This window comes from Citrus clementina, unplaced genomic scaffold (genome assembly GCF_000493195.1).
Source record: "Citrus clementina cultivar Clemenules unplaced genomic scaffold, Citrus_clementina_v1.0 scaffold_1, whole genome shotgun sequence".
In the NCBI taxonomy this organism is placed as follows: domain Eukaryota; kingdom Viridiplantae; phylum Streptophyta; class Magnoliopsida; order Sapindales; family Rutaceae; genus Citrus; species Citrus x clementina.
This window is the reverse complement of record NW_006263303.1, coordinates 23,851,237-23,867,250: the sequence shown is the minus strand read 5'-3', so window position 1 is coordinate 23,867,250 and position 16,014 is coordinate 23,851,237. Positions and strand designations below refer to the sequence as shown.

Here is a 16,014-nt window from a genome sequence, read left to right as displayed (position 1 = left end):
AGCTAAGAGACCATTTGAATCTAAAATTGGAGAATAGCTTGCACAAGGTCCTGAGACTCGGGCTTACTTGCATTACAGGCAACTTGAAAATGGGGTTCCCATCTCTGGTTTTTCTGGTGAATTGCTTCTTCACCCATTGGTTCTCTAAACTCTTGCGGGTGAAAGGAGCCCAGAAACGTTTGTAAATTTAGTTTAAAAAAAAATTATCTACATTTATTTGAAATTCTTAATGGCTCACACGCACTGATACTTCTTGCCCAATGAATATGTTACATCCACTGAATTTTTTTAATTTTTTTGTAATATTTTTACTAGTTTTTGGTCATGTGTTCAAAGTTTGTTCGTTAGATTATTCAACTTGTACATTATAACTAGAATAACAGATAACGCTTGAAAAAGATTATAATTAACTGGATAAGTTAATATGAACAGCAATTTGTAAGATATGTGGCAAAATTAAATGCAGTTAATAGGAAAAACACAAGTCACATGTGACACATCCTTCATCCCCCCAACACAACACGTAGAAAAAGATCTAGTACTTGTAACCCTTGACGTACAAACTCTCCGAAGCCAATCCACCGGCACTGCCGCCAGTATATTTCCCGAGGGTTGCCTCAGAATTGGCCTTGCACCTCACGGAGAATGCATCTTGAGCTTTGGCAACATTCTCCTTCTTTCCACCCCATATCTTGAGTGTGCTCTGCTGCAATGCTCGCCCGAATGAGAATGACAATGTCCATGGCTTCAACACCTCTAGCTTGTTCATTGCATTGAGATTCACCGTGGCCTCTTCCTCGCTCTGCCCGCCGGACAAAAACACAATCCCCGGAACAGCTGGTGGGACAGTTCGACGAAGTGCAGTCACTGTGTACTCTGCTATCACCTCTGCTGCCACCTGTGAAACAACAACAAAAAACAATTGTTGGGCCTCGAAAATATACACAAATTTCTTTTGTAACCCTCAGTCTCCTCCAATATTCGGGGGAAGAAATTAAAAAAAATAAAATTTGAAAATCAATCGCCCAACCGTCCAAGCCCCGTAGGCCAAGAGTTACCTTTGGGCTGTCAGAGCCAGGAGCGACCATGTTAGGCTTCAGAAGGGTTCCTTCGAGAAGGACATGGTGATCATTGAGAGCCTTGTAAACAGCAGCAAGCACTGTTTCCGTGACAGCAGCGCATTTCTTGATGTCATGGCTTCCATCAGTCAACACTTCTGGCTCAACAATAGGGACCAAGCCGTTTTCCTGACAAATGATAGCATAACGAGCCAGGCCCTGAGCGTTCTGCTGGATTGACAATTCGGATGGCTCAGTGGGGCCAATCTTCAGGACAGCACGCCACTTGGCGAACCGGGCACCTGCCTTGTAGTACTGCTGGCACCGGGCTCCCAGAGAGTCAAAGCCTTGAGTTGTGGTTTCACAGTTTGTTCCGGCTATTTCGACAGTTCCCTTGTCAACTTTGATGCCTGGAATCACATTGTTTTCCTGAAGGACTTCAACAAAAGGCTTGCCATCAGAGGTTTTTTGGTAAAGAGTTTCTTCAAACAGGATGACTCCTGAGAGGAAAGACAGGGCGTTGGGAGAGGTGAAGAGGAGTTCACGCAGAACCTGACGATTGGACTCGATGTTCTCGACGTTGATGCTTGCAAGACGCTTGCCAATTGTGCCTGTGCTCTCATCTGCGGCCAAAATTCCCTTGCCTGGAGCGGCAATGTACTTTGCATTCTTGATAAGTTCCTCTGATCAACAATACAAAGATTTAGCCCAAGGAACTTTCTTCAGAGTGTTTTTTAGATAACAAGCTAAACCAGCTAGAAAAATATAAAATACATCCATTGTAGTACAATCTTCCAATGATAATAGTTTACGAACAAGTTTTGGTTTTAGGTTTGATGCACAACAATGTGTGAAGCTTTGTGTATAAAAGTAGAATACACATGTGAACCCCAGTTAATTCAACTGATAAAATATTTTAGAATGGTACAAATGATTAGGTTTGCACCTTATTTGCATGAGTATTTAGTTTCATTTGTTGCCAAACTTACAAAAGGAGATCCTTAATGATTGAGTATACATGTATGGTTATTTAAGCCTTTTGGCATGAGAGACAAGGGAAGATTACCTGCATACTTTCCAACAAAGGCAGACATGGTGTAAGTCAGATTTGGATGATGTGTTGGATAGAGGGAAAAACCACAGAGGACGAAAATGCAAAAACAAACTACACAAGCACCACTCTATATAGATATCACCTAGCATGGAATTGGAATATACCAACGGAATCCAACCCCATGCCATGCACCAACACGTGTCGAAAGATTAGCCCGACGAAGGTTATCATCCTTGGATAAAGCAACGAGTGATCACTCTCCTTGCCAAGTGGCACTAATCCAAGGGATTTTTAAAATTATTATCCATAATAAGAAACTTGAAAATTATTGTGGAAAGGCTCCTTCCTCACGTCCTGCCCTCTACAATTTAAATGTACAACCCAAAAACCAATTCCTGGATATTACTGATTTCATTATCTCAGCCACTGCCCACAAGCTCAACAACCATCCAGAATCTTTCATATAGTAGCAGTAACATGTTGACTAAGCTAAGCTAATTCAACAAAATGATAGCAATTTCAATAAATAAAATGACGAGAATATTCCAATCCAAAGTAGCAAAAAATGTAGCATGAAATTTCATAAATGTCCGGATTTTGTAAATACATATATGAAAGTTGGGGAAGCAAGCAGTTTCAAATATTGTCCCCAGGAGTGCTCGTCCCCAGCAATTCAGATGAAAGCTTTATTTCCTATATGGGGGTTGACTAGCAATGTTAATGACATGGTATTTGAGCCATTTTAGATTACTGTCTTGAAACTTGAAGCTAAGTAATGAGACTCCCCCCAAGTATAACTTGAAAATGTTTCGGTAAATAAGGGGGGAAAAAAAGAGATATCCAAAAACAATACTTCTATGTGTTTGATTGTATCAAAATTTTTGCAAACTAAAACCCAAGTCCCACACGTTGAAGCCAATTCTCCAAACTCAGTAGTGCAGGATGATCATCTCAGAAATGATTGATACAAACATTTGTTCCTCTAGATCTACTGTGAACGGATCACCACTTGTTGGTCGTCATCATCTGTACCAAAATATCGGTCTCCAAATTCACCCATGCCAGGTATGACACGGAAATCTTCATTCAAGCCAATATCAATCTCAGATGTCACAATCTTTAGTCTTGGGAAGCTTTTGCAAACCACATGCACACCCTGAGGTGCCTGGTGAGATTCAGAGACACAGAGTGCGGATGAGAAAATATCCATAGAAACACTAAAAGAAATCCAGAAAGAGACTTTTGAGGACTCTAAGATATTAAAATTACTTACAGATATGAGATTCAGAAATATGATGTTGGACTCTGGTACACCTTTTCTTAGAAGTAAAGAAATAGCTTGAACAGCCGAGTTGCCTGAATGAAGGGAATGATAACTATATTAAGTTAATTCCAGCCACTTGGCTACTAAATGTTCAATTAGCTTTTAAGAGAAACAAGTTACAGATACCTAAAAGCAAGCAAATATTTTTAAGGTCATGAGAGGTCATGAGACATGAGTTGCAAATAACTTGCTTAAGGGAGCAAGGACAATTAGGAAGAGTAAAAGATACATGAGTTAAGGACTGCATAAATACTAACAACTAATACTTTTGCAGAAGTTATTGATTATCTATGTTAAAACAGAACTAATTAAGGCAATGCACAAGCTGAAAACATAAAAAGCACATCAAATCAGTCGAACCTGTGCCTAGAATAGGATCCAATAGTAACACATGCCTTTCTGAGATGTCTTGCGGTAATTTTTCATAGATTAACTGCCAAATCATTGAACCATCAAGAAAAAAATTAAAACTTTAGCAGACACAAAAAAGCACATTCTAGACATTGGAAGAACTTTGCAAACCTGTTGACCGTTGTCCCCTTCTCTATGAATTAAGATCTTCCCAATCTTGATACCTTTACAACAAGCTCGCAAAGCATTCTCCATACTCTCGCCACTTGAATCGATTTAAAGAAAGCATTAAAGTAGTTGTTAGGCATCATAATGTGGAAGGAGAACAAAAAAAAAAAAAAGCAAGATAAGAGAAGAAATTAAGGGAAGCTCATTGCAAACAATTAGTTAATGACCAAGTTTATTCATGTATAACACCATATGCTAATAATCATTGTTCACCTATAAAATAGTTAGGAAAAATTTAAATCTTGCTTTATCCCTCAAACAAACCCCTACCATACTCCAGCTTCGTAGTTTCTACTTTCTACTGCCTGTCCATGGTTCAGCCCTAGGACTTGATGCTGTTTCCCCAGAATGCATCCTAATTTTTGGCCTAATTCTTCTTCTGATGAGTGATTCAATATAGTGACTACTTTCTGGACCAATGAAATTGTCTTTATATATGACATATAATTGAGATACATCTCTAACATTTCAAATCAAGTAGTAAGAGGTATTTATATTGTACTTCAAGATTTGAAAGTTGAGACAAGATATCTACCTCCTAATAACAGAGACACCACATAACCTTTTACAGAAATCTACACCAGTATATACAGCTCCTGCATTCACAGCAAGAAGTTGTAAAAACAACACATAAGCAAGTAAAGTTTTAAAGCAAATTGAATAACAAACAACCAAGCACTAGAATATGGGGAAAATAATGGAGAAGATTGTAACAAAAAACGACAAATACCAGAAAGTAACACAATAATATTATGACTCATCTTGGATCTTAAGCATTACCATTTTTCAAATCCTAAGATTAAAAACAAGGGGAGTTGAGTCATGTAAAGTGAAAAAGGAGCTAAAATCTGCTAATATCTAGTAGAAGCAGAAAACATTTCAATTTGCAGAGAAACGTACCAATCAAGTGTTATTATGCAAATTAAGGTCAAGACATCACATACATTAAACAAGTAACATTTCAAAAACAAACCAAAACCACAAGTAGGATACTCTATGTTAGAGATTAAGATGATGAATTATACATCGGTAACATTTGCTCACCAGTTGGAGTAATCACTTGCTTCTCAGTAAATGGTAGATGTCCCAGACCATGTTCAACAACCTGACAAAGGTGTAAAAGAGCTGATGAATTGACAAATGAAAGTAAAGAATTTCTAGCATCCATTATGGCCCAAGAAACCGTGATAAAAATTAACCAAAACATGTGCCCACCAAACGAATCAATCGGTCAGAATAAAAGACAAAGTCATGTTTTGTCGTTTGAGAATCACGTATAAGGGTATGCATTCCCCGTATCTGCAAAAGCAGTCATTCATTAAAATCTCAATATGCAAACAAAATAGTATATTGAAGAAAACCTGCACTTCCAAAAATAAAATTACTTGAAAAGATTGATATTAGCTACCATAATTCAAAATGACAAGCTTGGATCTCTAGAAAATATATATTACTTAAAAGTTAAGTAGTCAGTGAGTAGGAAAATGATACCTGAAAAGTTGAATGGATGACATACAGATTAGGGTATATTTTACAAAGATCATGCTGGCCAAGTTTTGTGCGAATATGTTGCACAATCAGATCAATGGCAACATGATTATCTCCCCCACGGGGAATGATGATATCTGCATACTTCTTTGTTGGAAGTATGAAGTCATCAAAAGCAGGCTTCACAAATTTTGAGTACTGCATCCAAATTAGATTATATCAACATCCATTCAAGGAAACATTAAAAACATTAACATGCTTTACAATATCTTAAAAACAAAATTATTAAAGGGGGTTAAAAGTTAAAATTGGCTTGCATACTGTATTGCTAAAAAAAAAAACAAAAAATATCAACGTCAATTCTATTATTCATTGAGATAAAAAAATTATGTTCTAACCTGGTCAAGTACTGTAGCAATATCTCTACCCTTCTCAACAGTGTCACGCCTTATTCTCCTTGCCAGGCGTACATCAGCATCTGCACTGAAAAATTTAAAATGTGAAGTGACGGCCCAACTTAGTGACACAATGAAGCAACATAAATTCTTTCCCATAACTAGGGAAATCAATCTCTTAATGGAAAGTCAGCAACGGTTTTTTTCACTGATTGGAATGACAAGAAAATTCTTGAACACTTAATTATCAAATACTAGTAGCTTGTTAGGTACTACATACCGTAAGTTTCAGGACAAAGCAGGGATGAAGTTAACTTTAACTGCAACTCCAATTTAGTTTAACAATACTTAAAAATTTTAAAACAGCATTCAAATATGAAGAGACATGCACCTTAATAAACAAGCATTCATCAAACCAAAAATCCACCAGCTTTAGGGAGCTACAGACTACCAGTGCTCCAAAAATTACTTCTTATAGACCAGTCTAATCAAGTGCTTTACAGGTTAAAGCTTCTATATGACTACGTTTTCTAAAATTAAACACACAGGTACAAAAAATTAGTCCTGCTAGTAACTTCTAACAATTTTGATATCCTAAGGTCAATATCTAGTAATTGAAATATCTAAGTAAACAACCTGTATCAACAAATATCTTCATGTTCATCAACTCTCGGACACGGGAATCATGGAAAACAAGTATGCCCTCCAATAGTATAACATCCGAAGGGTTTACCTGCAGAAGATAGTCGGATTTATCTTTCACACTGAAAACTGCAACAGATACTTGTAGAAAAAAATCAGTAACAACATATTAACTCGCATCTTTTGGAGCAGAAGGATATACCCTTCTTGCTGGAAAGACGTTATTTTTGTAACTCTTGAAGTCGTAGTTTGGAATATCTACTGCTTGTCCGTGCCTCAGCTTCTCCATTGAAGATAATAGCTTCTCAGTATCAAAGGCATCTAACAGTAAGAGCAATCTTGTGTTAAAATGGCAGCATAAACTTTAGGATAGAAAACCCCATGTACAGTAAAGGAAACAAAAGATCATAATTCCGTAATGCTATCTAACGTTAAATTGCAATCAAGTTTTAATTGGGTACCGAGCTCGAATTCCTTATAAACAATTGCAATATATGAATCATAACATCTCAATGGTTCAGGAGATACAACCAAGTGGTAAGATTATAGTACGATTCAATAATTGCAAATAGCTTCAGCACTTAGGTTATCTACTTGTCCAAATTCCAATAAAATAATTAATACTACAAATCTATTTTACGGAGATTCCCTCACCAGGATGGTCGAAGTTGTATTCATGAACTCGAGCAAGTTCCTGTTCTGTAAGATTGTGATAAAAGGAATCCTGCCACAGTTTTCCTATTAAAATATTTATTTCTGAAGGAAAAATGCTCATCTCACGTAAAATACCACAAGATCATATGATGAGTATCTGATATATTACTGCATTACCAGCATTAAAATTGAGAGAAAAAAAAAAGAGTTCCACAGAAAGGTTTTTAGATTTATTATTACTATAGTAAAGAGTAAAGACACAGTGGAAGAATCCAGAGATAACCAGCCAAAACAGTCCAACACTGAAAACAATAATCACATTTTAAAACAAAGTTCCCAAAGTTTTATATATGTGAACCAAAAGAAGCACCAAAATTATAAATATCTAAATATTAAACCAAATAAATGGATGAATTGCTCATATTCAGCCTAACATGATTTGCTGGTGTTCAAAAACATAGAGTGTTTTCCTTTTAATGTGGTTCAAAACTAACAAATCTGTTACCATTATCTGACTTTTTCTTTTAATGGCAGATGGAGAGAAGCAAAGAATTATCGGTAGTCAGGAAGATATCAGACAGTAAGTAGCTAACAACACTCTAAAAAATCCAGAAAATGTCAAATTCTAAGCAAGCTGTGATTTAGTTTGAATAATACTTATCACCACTATGCCAAAGTCCATTTGGTATCAAGAAGGCCATTACCTGGTTAACAAGTACAACACGTTGATCATGAAGCTGCTGAATAATCATATCACAAACAGTGGTCTTCCCAGATGCAGCTCCCCCAGCAACTCCTGCAGAAAAAGGAAATATTAAAGCCAAAACTAGAATAAAGGTGAAGAAACTACACCAAATTTTCAAGATTTAATTAGAGGAAGGAAATGCGTGGAAAAATAGGCATAGACCAACATTTAGCATGTAAAATGGAAGTACCTGATCAGTACCAAACAAAGACTGTTAAGTCTGATACACGAAGAACCGAACGTCAAACCTTCCTATCTCTAAAGCTATGGTGCCATTGACTCTTATTAAACCGGAGAGTGTATACATTATCAATACTTGATCCCAAATACTTAGAACTATACGTCATAATACTTACTCATTCGATATATTTTAGATCTTAGACTACCATACAGCATATTAGAGATACCTGACGTAGTAAGCTAGAAAACAATATAATTTGGGAACAACAGGATGCTTGCATCTTGCTTATACCAAATTCTACCAATTATAAGTAATTAAGCACTTCATGTTCACATTTCCATAATATGCTCCAAGAGACTATCAAACATCTTTAACCAAGTATGGTAAAATAGATAGTTATTCAATAAAACTTCACATACCAATACTTACCAATCACAAAAGGTTGTCTATGCAAGTTTTCTGCTGCAGAAATTGTTGGTTGCCCTGTTTCTTTATTTCTAACCTCCAAACCATCCATATGAAACCCAGAAAAATGAACCCCAGAAGAGGCCTCTATCATATCCACAACTGTTTTAGAATCCATATCCTCAACTACCTGCTAATTCAATATACAAGTAATCAAAAAGGGAGACAAAACAAAAGGGCACCCGGATCAAGGTATTAACCTTTAAATTCCACTACCAATCAATGTCAATAAGTAAAATCAAAGAGATTTCCAGTTAAAGGTATAGCATTTCCAATACATGGAAAGAAAAAAAAAAGTTAACAATCAAGGAAACTCAAATACAATGTTCAATGTACATTGTCCAGCTGAAACCAAATCACAAACAAAATTCTAAAGCAAATGCTGTAGCTATTCATAGTACTAGTTCCAGTTGCGTGTACCATTAAACACAATCATGTCTTTTAGCTTTTGTTCCTTTGGACAAATGAAACAAACTCATGTCACGAAAAAAATACTAAAAACAAGTCACCCAAGACACTAATTACTTCAGCTCCAAAACACAATCAAACTTAAACACATTGCACTAAATGCATACTCACGCATACACATACAGACACATGTTCCTAAACAGTTTCTATCCACACAGATTGACTTAAAAGAAACTGGAAATCAAATAAGTTGATTACTACAATCAACAATCCCTTAATCAGCAACAAATACACAAAGATCACTTACTAAATTCAATAAAAATCAAATCTTTGATAAAAAAAACAACAACTCTAGATCAAATAAACCATATTTCAGATTCAGCTAACACATACAGTATTCACTAAACATACCCAGATCACCAAAGGTAAATTTATTTCATCAAAAAAAAAATTAAAATCAAATGCATATCATTAAATATACCTGATAAGCCAATAATTAAAAAAGAAAGAGAAAAAAATTTGAACTTTTTGTAAGAGAGAGAGGTAAAGAGAGATGTAAACACAGATTTTGAGGATTTTAAAAAAAAAAAATTAATTTTGTATGTTTTGTTCACGTAATAATTGAAGAGAAAAATTTTCACAAAGAGAAAATTGAACTGAGATATTTATAGCCTCTATCTAGGTTTAAAAAATAGAGGCTATTTTCAGAGTTATTTACAATGGAGTCCTTGCTCCCACAATCAATTCATTAATGTCCTTGTGTTGAAATTATTTGTCTAGTAGTTTTTCCACAGTTTAAAATACAAATTAAATCATAATACGTAAAAATTAAAAATTTTATGGGTTTATAAAATTCATAGAAATTAATTGATTAGATTTAATAGAAGATAAATTAATAATTGTAAAACCATCCACATGTATTGTTACATATTTTTATTTTTTTAATTAAAAAGTATATTCTTATAATTTTATAAAGTTAAAGTTTAAATTTTACGAAAATTATGAGTTTGCAAAGCCTATTTTTATAGATTTAATGGGGTAATTTTAATAGATTTTAATGGGCTAATTGGAAATTCAAGTAATTTTTATTTAATTTTGAGAATTTTTTTCACCATTATAATTTGAGCCTGCATTAATCATAAGCAGATCTGTCCCTAATTATATGATCTATCGACTTTTGTAGAATTTCTTATCATCAAATTACACTTTAAAGTCTAGAATTAACATACCCTTAAAGTACCTAATCACACATAATAAGTAAGTTAATTTTCTTCAAATAACTAATTTTTCTTAAAAAATTTCGTGTGTCCAAAAGAATAAACTTGAAATTGACACAATTATTACTATTACGAATAACAGTTTAAATTTATTTGAATTTATTAATTTTCATGATACGTTATTATCGAATCCATGGAGTGTTACCACTAATTACAACCTAAACTGAAAATTTTAAATATTTTTCTTTTTATTTATTTTTCGGATTATTATTACTTTTTCAGAATTTTATATTACAGCACAGCGAATTGCAGTAAAAGGCAAGTTATGGCACACTCAAAGCTGCGTCGGTTTTAGATTAGAAACAAGAGATTCCACGTCAGAACCAATTCAGCTGTGGGCCCCATTGGATATGGGAGTTGTAATTGTTCTTGTTCTTATGTGAGTGTCACAATTTCTCACTTCAAAAAAAAAAAAAGTAATAATTTCTAACAATTATCTGGATAAATTTCACTCAAATCCCGATATTTGGCTTTAAATGCAGTGAAGTCCTTTAAAGACTTTAAAAATTCTTTTTCTTTTTCTTTTTTGAATTACCACATTACAATCTATACCAATTATTAGAATTAGAAATTTATCAAAAAATTCTTAAATTAACGCTTTGTAAATCAATTATGCGATAATGTAGTCTAAATATCCAAGTACATGACGAGACAGATCCACTTCTAAATATTTAAACTCAAACTCTCGACCTCAAAAATGAGATATTCAATACACAACTAAAGAGTAATTTAGTTATTTTTTAATTTTTAATTTCTAAAGTATTTCACATTCACTATAAGATTCATAAAAGAAGAGTTGCGAATCAATAAATATAAATAAAAAATGTGTCGAACAAATTCACCTCCTGTTGATACATAAAACACATTTACTACTCTAATGAAAATACTATTATTGCAAATTCGCAATATTAATGTTCTGAATTGCGTGTTTTTATTTATATAATTGCAAGGTATTAATGGTATTTGATTTGTCATGTGTCGTCCACGAGGGCCGTGACAGTAGCTGATACACTTACCAAATTGGTGAAATTTTTTAATCAATTTTTGAACGGCTAGATGACATTGATTAAATGTTTTTTTTTTGGGGGGGTCTTATTTAGAATATTTAAATTAATATTCAAAATCTGAATTCAATTTTATTTCTTCTTTTGGGATTCAGGAATTTTACAGAATCTTCCATGTTCAGATTTGATTCATTCATCATCACTTCATAAAAACAATAATAATAATGTTGCTTCACTTTAAAATATTTCGCAAATCTAATGATTGTACTTGGCTGCTACTTGCTAAAATTTTCAGAATATTTTGTTGTTCAAAACGTTAAAAATCTTTTTTTTCACAAAATCAATGAAAATATCTTTCTATCATTAAAATTTTACAGTCAAATTAACTTTCTTTTATTATTCATGCAGTTCTAAAAATTATTTCACCAAATATATAATAAAAAAAAATCATTGGACGAACCTATAGAAGAATTTGGACAAAGTTTAAGATATGATATGTTCACTTTCCTTCATATTAATTTTTTAAATACTTTTAGCTCGTAAAATTATTAATTTTTTAACGAAGCACTTCCATGGAAAGTGCTTAAAATGGCACAACTAAAAAATTGGTTAGATGATGGGGAGGCCTTCTAGTGCTAGTCTCATTGATTTTGTCTCCACTACATGCCATGCTAGATTATTCCTCGACCGAGTTTTTTTTTTTTTTAGAATGCTTTTATATATTTTTTAAAAATAAATATTTAATAAATAATGCCACAAAAAATTTATTGTCCAAATTGTTATTAAGTTGCTATCAAGGTGAGAAAATATATATATAAATAAATATACAGCATCTATGATGTTAGTATTGTTACATAACAGATGACACATAAAGGGATTGTTAATAATTAATTTCGATAGCAATGTAAAAATATTGTCGTGGTATTCATCATCGACTTAGTAGACAAGTCTCTTTCATTATATATTTTGCGGGAAACTAACCATGGAACATAATTTGTAAGGTAGTGATTGTTGTTATTTGAATTCTTTATGATTATATTTGTCTTGTTTTAGTAAAAGATAATGTTGAAAAAAACAAGAAGAAGAATAGGATTTGAATAGAATTGCCACTCGGTTTAGCCAAGAAGTCAATTTTTTTTTTTTTTTTTGTAATGTATGTAGAAGATGAATGAAGTTTCAAACCAAATTGAAAACGTAATTTAATTATGTGATGTGTGCATGAAAACTAGGTATAAATTCATCTAAACTAGTAAAAAATATTTGATCTAGTAGCAGGACTATAAATACATACCTCACCTCATTATTTAGGAACCATCAAATGGGTAGATTTTATTAACTTCTTAATTATGTGAAGATATCTAGATTGTGGGATGTATTATTATCATAATAGTTCTCTAATCCGGAAAATCTTTAAAACTGCACAATTTTGAAGTATTGTGAAATTAAACCTTTAATCGAAAATCCTACATTTCTCAAATTTTCCTACATTTAAAAATGTTTGATTAAAAAATTTATAATTATTATCATATCCAAATGGTAACGTTAATCGAAAATATAACATTCGTTGTTGTAGGATTAAATAGAGAGTGTCTATTAATATTTAATCTAACTTTATTTTATTTTTTTTTTCATAGCAAAAACAAGATCTTGTGGTAGGCCCGTAAATAATGATTTTGAAAAGAAAGTTGGAAATTAGGCATGGAGACGTGAGAATTGATAATTTTAATTGGGTGTTTTTGGTGGGATGATGATGATGATTCATCGTTGTTGCAATGTCTAATTCCAATATTTCTTTTCATCCCAAACAACGTTGCTGTTCATTGTGACATTTCACTTCTGATAGACATGAAAATGTGTTGCTTAATCTTATCCCAAAAGTGACTTCTTTTTCTTTATTTTGCATACGGATTGGCTGCCGCTACATCTTTTGATCTATCCATCTGAATGAAAGAAAATGATGGAAGCACTTATGGATAGAACCGATGGAAGCACTTATGGATAGAGCCAATGGAAGTACTTTTTATTGTACATTGACTTCTCGAGGGGATGAAATTGTTTGTGCCCACTCTTCATGATCATCCAATTCGGCTGAGATTTTGACTCAGTTAAGCAACAAAGGCCCAAATTTTTGTAGTTCTGGCCCATTTGTATTTTACAATGGCTAAGCCCTTTTTTGGTTTTAACATTGTAGGCCAGAAGAAGCAATGAAAGAGATTTTATTAAGAGTTAGACTACTGACACCCTCTAAATACCTCTTAAAACCCCTTTAATTATTTTACAATTTTAACTTTTATTAAAATTATATAATATGACAATTTCTAATTAAACTCCACTCAAAATTTATATAATTTTTTATTTTAAAAATTAGAAAAGTTATTTTTTTATTTTCAGGTGAGGAATTTACCATCAATGACTACAATAAAAAGAAAGAAAAACTCTTTTTTTTTTTAAATGGAAGAAATCTGGTTGTTGAAATGAGTTTTAATAATAAAAATTAGAGAATGAAATTTACACAATAAATTTTACTTAAAGGTATTTTTGTCATTGATGGAGGTGTTAAAAGAGTTTTATAATTTTTTTAAAATATTGTAATGGAGTTAATTAAAAAAAAAAGGGTGTTAAGAGATATTTAGAGGGGTGCCAATAGTCCCACTCTTTTGTTAATGTTGTGAGTTGTGCGAACCAAACCCACAATGAGTTGAATCCATCATAATAATGAGCTCTGTTGCCAGAAGTTGAGCACGAGCCACACTTACATAATCTTGTACTTGCACTTTAACCCTAATATCTCATCAAACGCTACCATGCTCTCTTCAATTTTGATAGAACCTTGGCGACTTGGAAAAGGGTCCAAAGATAATCTGTTATTTATCATATAATTATTCAAAGGTGTGGGCACCCTCATTTTCTTTTTAATATGCAATTTAAGAGAGTTAAAAAAATAATTTTCTTAAATCTATAGTTTAAAAAACGTGTCTACATAAAAATAAAAAAAGTATGCTCATACTAAAGAATAATTCATATATCATTATAAGTGTGTAATATATTAAATTATTATCATGTGTGTATTTACTCTTTCACAAGCGATAAAAAATTACATGTAACAAGAATTTAATAAAATGAGATATTACGTCGAGAATTCCTAAGATCACCTCTAATTATTGAATTCCTAAGAATTTAACATAAATATCCATAACGTGAATCACTTACAAACTAGAACCACAAAACATATTAAAGGGGAAGCGATAGACAGCATGCGTGAATGATTTACGATATATAGAGGGGACCAAACAATCAATATGCGTTGCATGTTTTGCTGGATGGAAAAAAAAAATTTCTCTGTGTCCAAAAAAGAAATGTACAAATTGTTCATGTTCCCATAATTTTGAATTGAAAAAAAAAAAGGGTTGTTTTGCACAGGGATCATGGCTTTAATTAATCTTATGCTGAAAAAAACAAAGAAGTGTACGTGGTAAATCATATCATTGTTCTCGGAAGATATTCAATTGGGTTTGTGCTATTGCACCGACCAGTATTGATGGTGGAGAAGTTTAATGCTTTAAGGTGACAAAGCATAATAATTATGGCACTATATATTTACATCTTTATAATCATAATCCTTACAAATAATAATAAATCATGGGATTATGAAGCATCAAGTGCCCATTGACTAATATTCTATTGTTCTTGGAGAAAAATAATAGTTATCAAACAAGATCCACCAATGCCATTGACCTTTCTTTCGAGCGTCAGATCCAATAATCATATAAATATTTGGGAAAAAAAGAAAAAGAAAAAAAAAAAACTCCAAGTCTTACCCATAATTTTGATGATTGTAGAATGACAATTTTATCTTTCGAATATTTTTTTTATCGCCTGACCTTATAAGTTGGTATAAGAACTACAAACCTAATTAATTTTTTATGTATAAAAATCATATTTATTATTTGATAAATAAAAAATTTACGTGGGATGATTGTTATTATTATACCTTTAAGTGACAAAAGAGAAGATAAATTGAAGGTCAAGCCATTTTTATAAAAATAAAAAGAAGAAAAAAATCTTGAAAGAAAAAGATAATTACAGATGTTTCTTGACCATATGATAATCAAACATCTTTTTAACTGTAACAATTTTGACTCTAGACACCACAACAATACTTATAAAACAAGTATCATTCGCAAACTCTCTCTCTCTCTCTCTCTCTCTCTCTCTCTCTCTCACACAACTTTATCAATTATCAACTAATGCAAAAGAAAAAGGGAGCGAGAAAAGTAATTGCATGCAGCAGATTGAGGGAACCCTCCTTCTTAAATGGGGTACAAATTTTAGAAAGACTCAATGAAAAAGTGACCCTCCACAATCATTTAAATCTAGGGGATCCAACGTTCCTACAATGAAGTTAATTCAACTTTGGCTCTTTTTTATTTCAAAAACCCTAACGTTGTGCTTACACAAACAACTTTAATTTACTTGCCTTTATTGGTGTCAAAGTGAGAATATCACCACTTTCTCAGACCTAACGAATATGGAAAATATGAAGAAACTTTGTTTTTTTTTTTTTCCCTTTTAATTTTTGGAGGAGAATCTACAGCCAGTATTTTCTCACCAACCATTGTTTATTTCTTCACCAAACACTAGGATTTTAGTTCAGAAAAAAAGGGCAGCTTTCTTGTTTTATAGTTCTCAGATTAGAGTGTTGATTATTTAATTACTCTCTGAATATTGTTTTCTACACAT

General features: G+C 32.7%; 2 protein-coding genes across 4 annotated transcripts; both read right to left on the bottom strand.

The window, feature by feature from the left end:
* Positions 1-508: 508 nt before the first annotated feature.
* Positions 509-2,197, bottom strand: LOC18054367 (fructose-bisphosphate aldolase, cytoplasmic isozyme 1). The gene is made up of 3 exons (XM_006452619.2): positions 2,125-2,197; positions 1,059-1,741; positions 509-898 (listed from the first exon to the last, which is right to left on the bottom strand). Exons 1-3 carry the CDS (start codon positions 2,150-2,152, stop codon positions 536-538), a joined length of 1,074 nt encoding a protein of 357 aa, XP_006452682.1. The 5' UTR covers positions 2,153-2,197; the 3' UTR covers positions 509-535.
* A 471-nt stretch (positions 2,198-2,668) lies between these two features.
* LOC18054366 (uridine kinase-like protein 3) lies at positions 2,669-9,602 on the bottom strand. Of its 3 annotated transcripts, XM_006452615.2 has the most exons (15): positions 9,475-9,602; positions 8,550-8,715; positions 7,899-7,990; positions 7,195-7,264; positions 6,743-6,861; positions 6,535-6,631; positions 5,902-5,981; positions 5,507-5,701; positions 5,231-5,314; positions 5,060-5,120; positions 4,551-4,611; positions 3,959-4,052; positions 3,797-3,869; positions 3,386-3,468; positions 2,669-3,277 (listed from the first exon to the last, which is right to left on the bottom strand). In XM_006452615.2, the coding sequence occupies exons 2-15, from the start codon at positions 8,701-8,703 to the stop codon at positions 3,101-3,103; spliced, it is 1,440 nt and encodes a 479-aa protein (XP_006452678.1). In that variant the 5' UTR covers positions 8,704-8,715; positions 9,475-9,602; the 3' UTR covers positions 2,669-3,100. The 3 variants fall into 3 exon arrangements, with proteins under 3 accessions (XP_006452678.1, XP_024048247.1, XP_024048246.1); XM_024192479.1 differs by lacking the exon at positions 9,475-9,602 and having other exon boundaries at positions 6,535-6,669; positions 6,775-6,861; positions 8,550-9,444; XM_024192478.1 differs by lacking the exons at positions 4,551-4,611; positions 9,475-9,602 and having other exon boundaries at positions 5,041-5,120; positions 8,550-9,443.
* Positions 9,603-16,014: the final 6,412 nt, after the last annotated feature.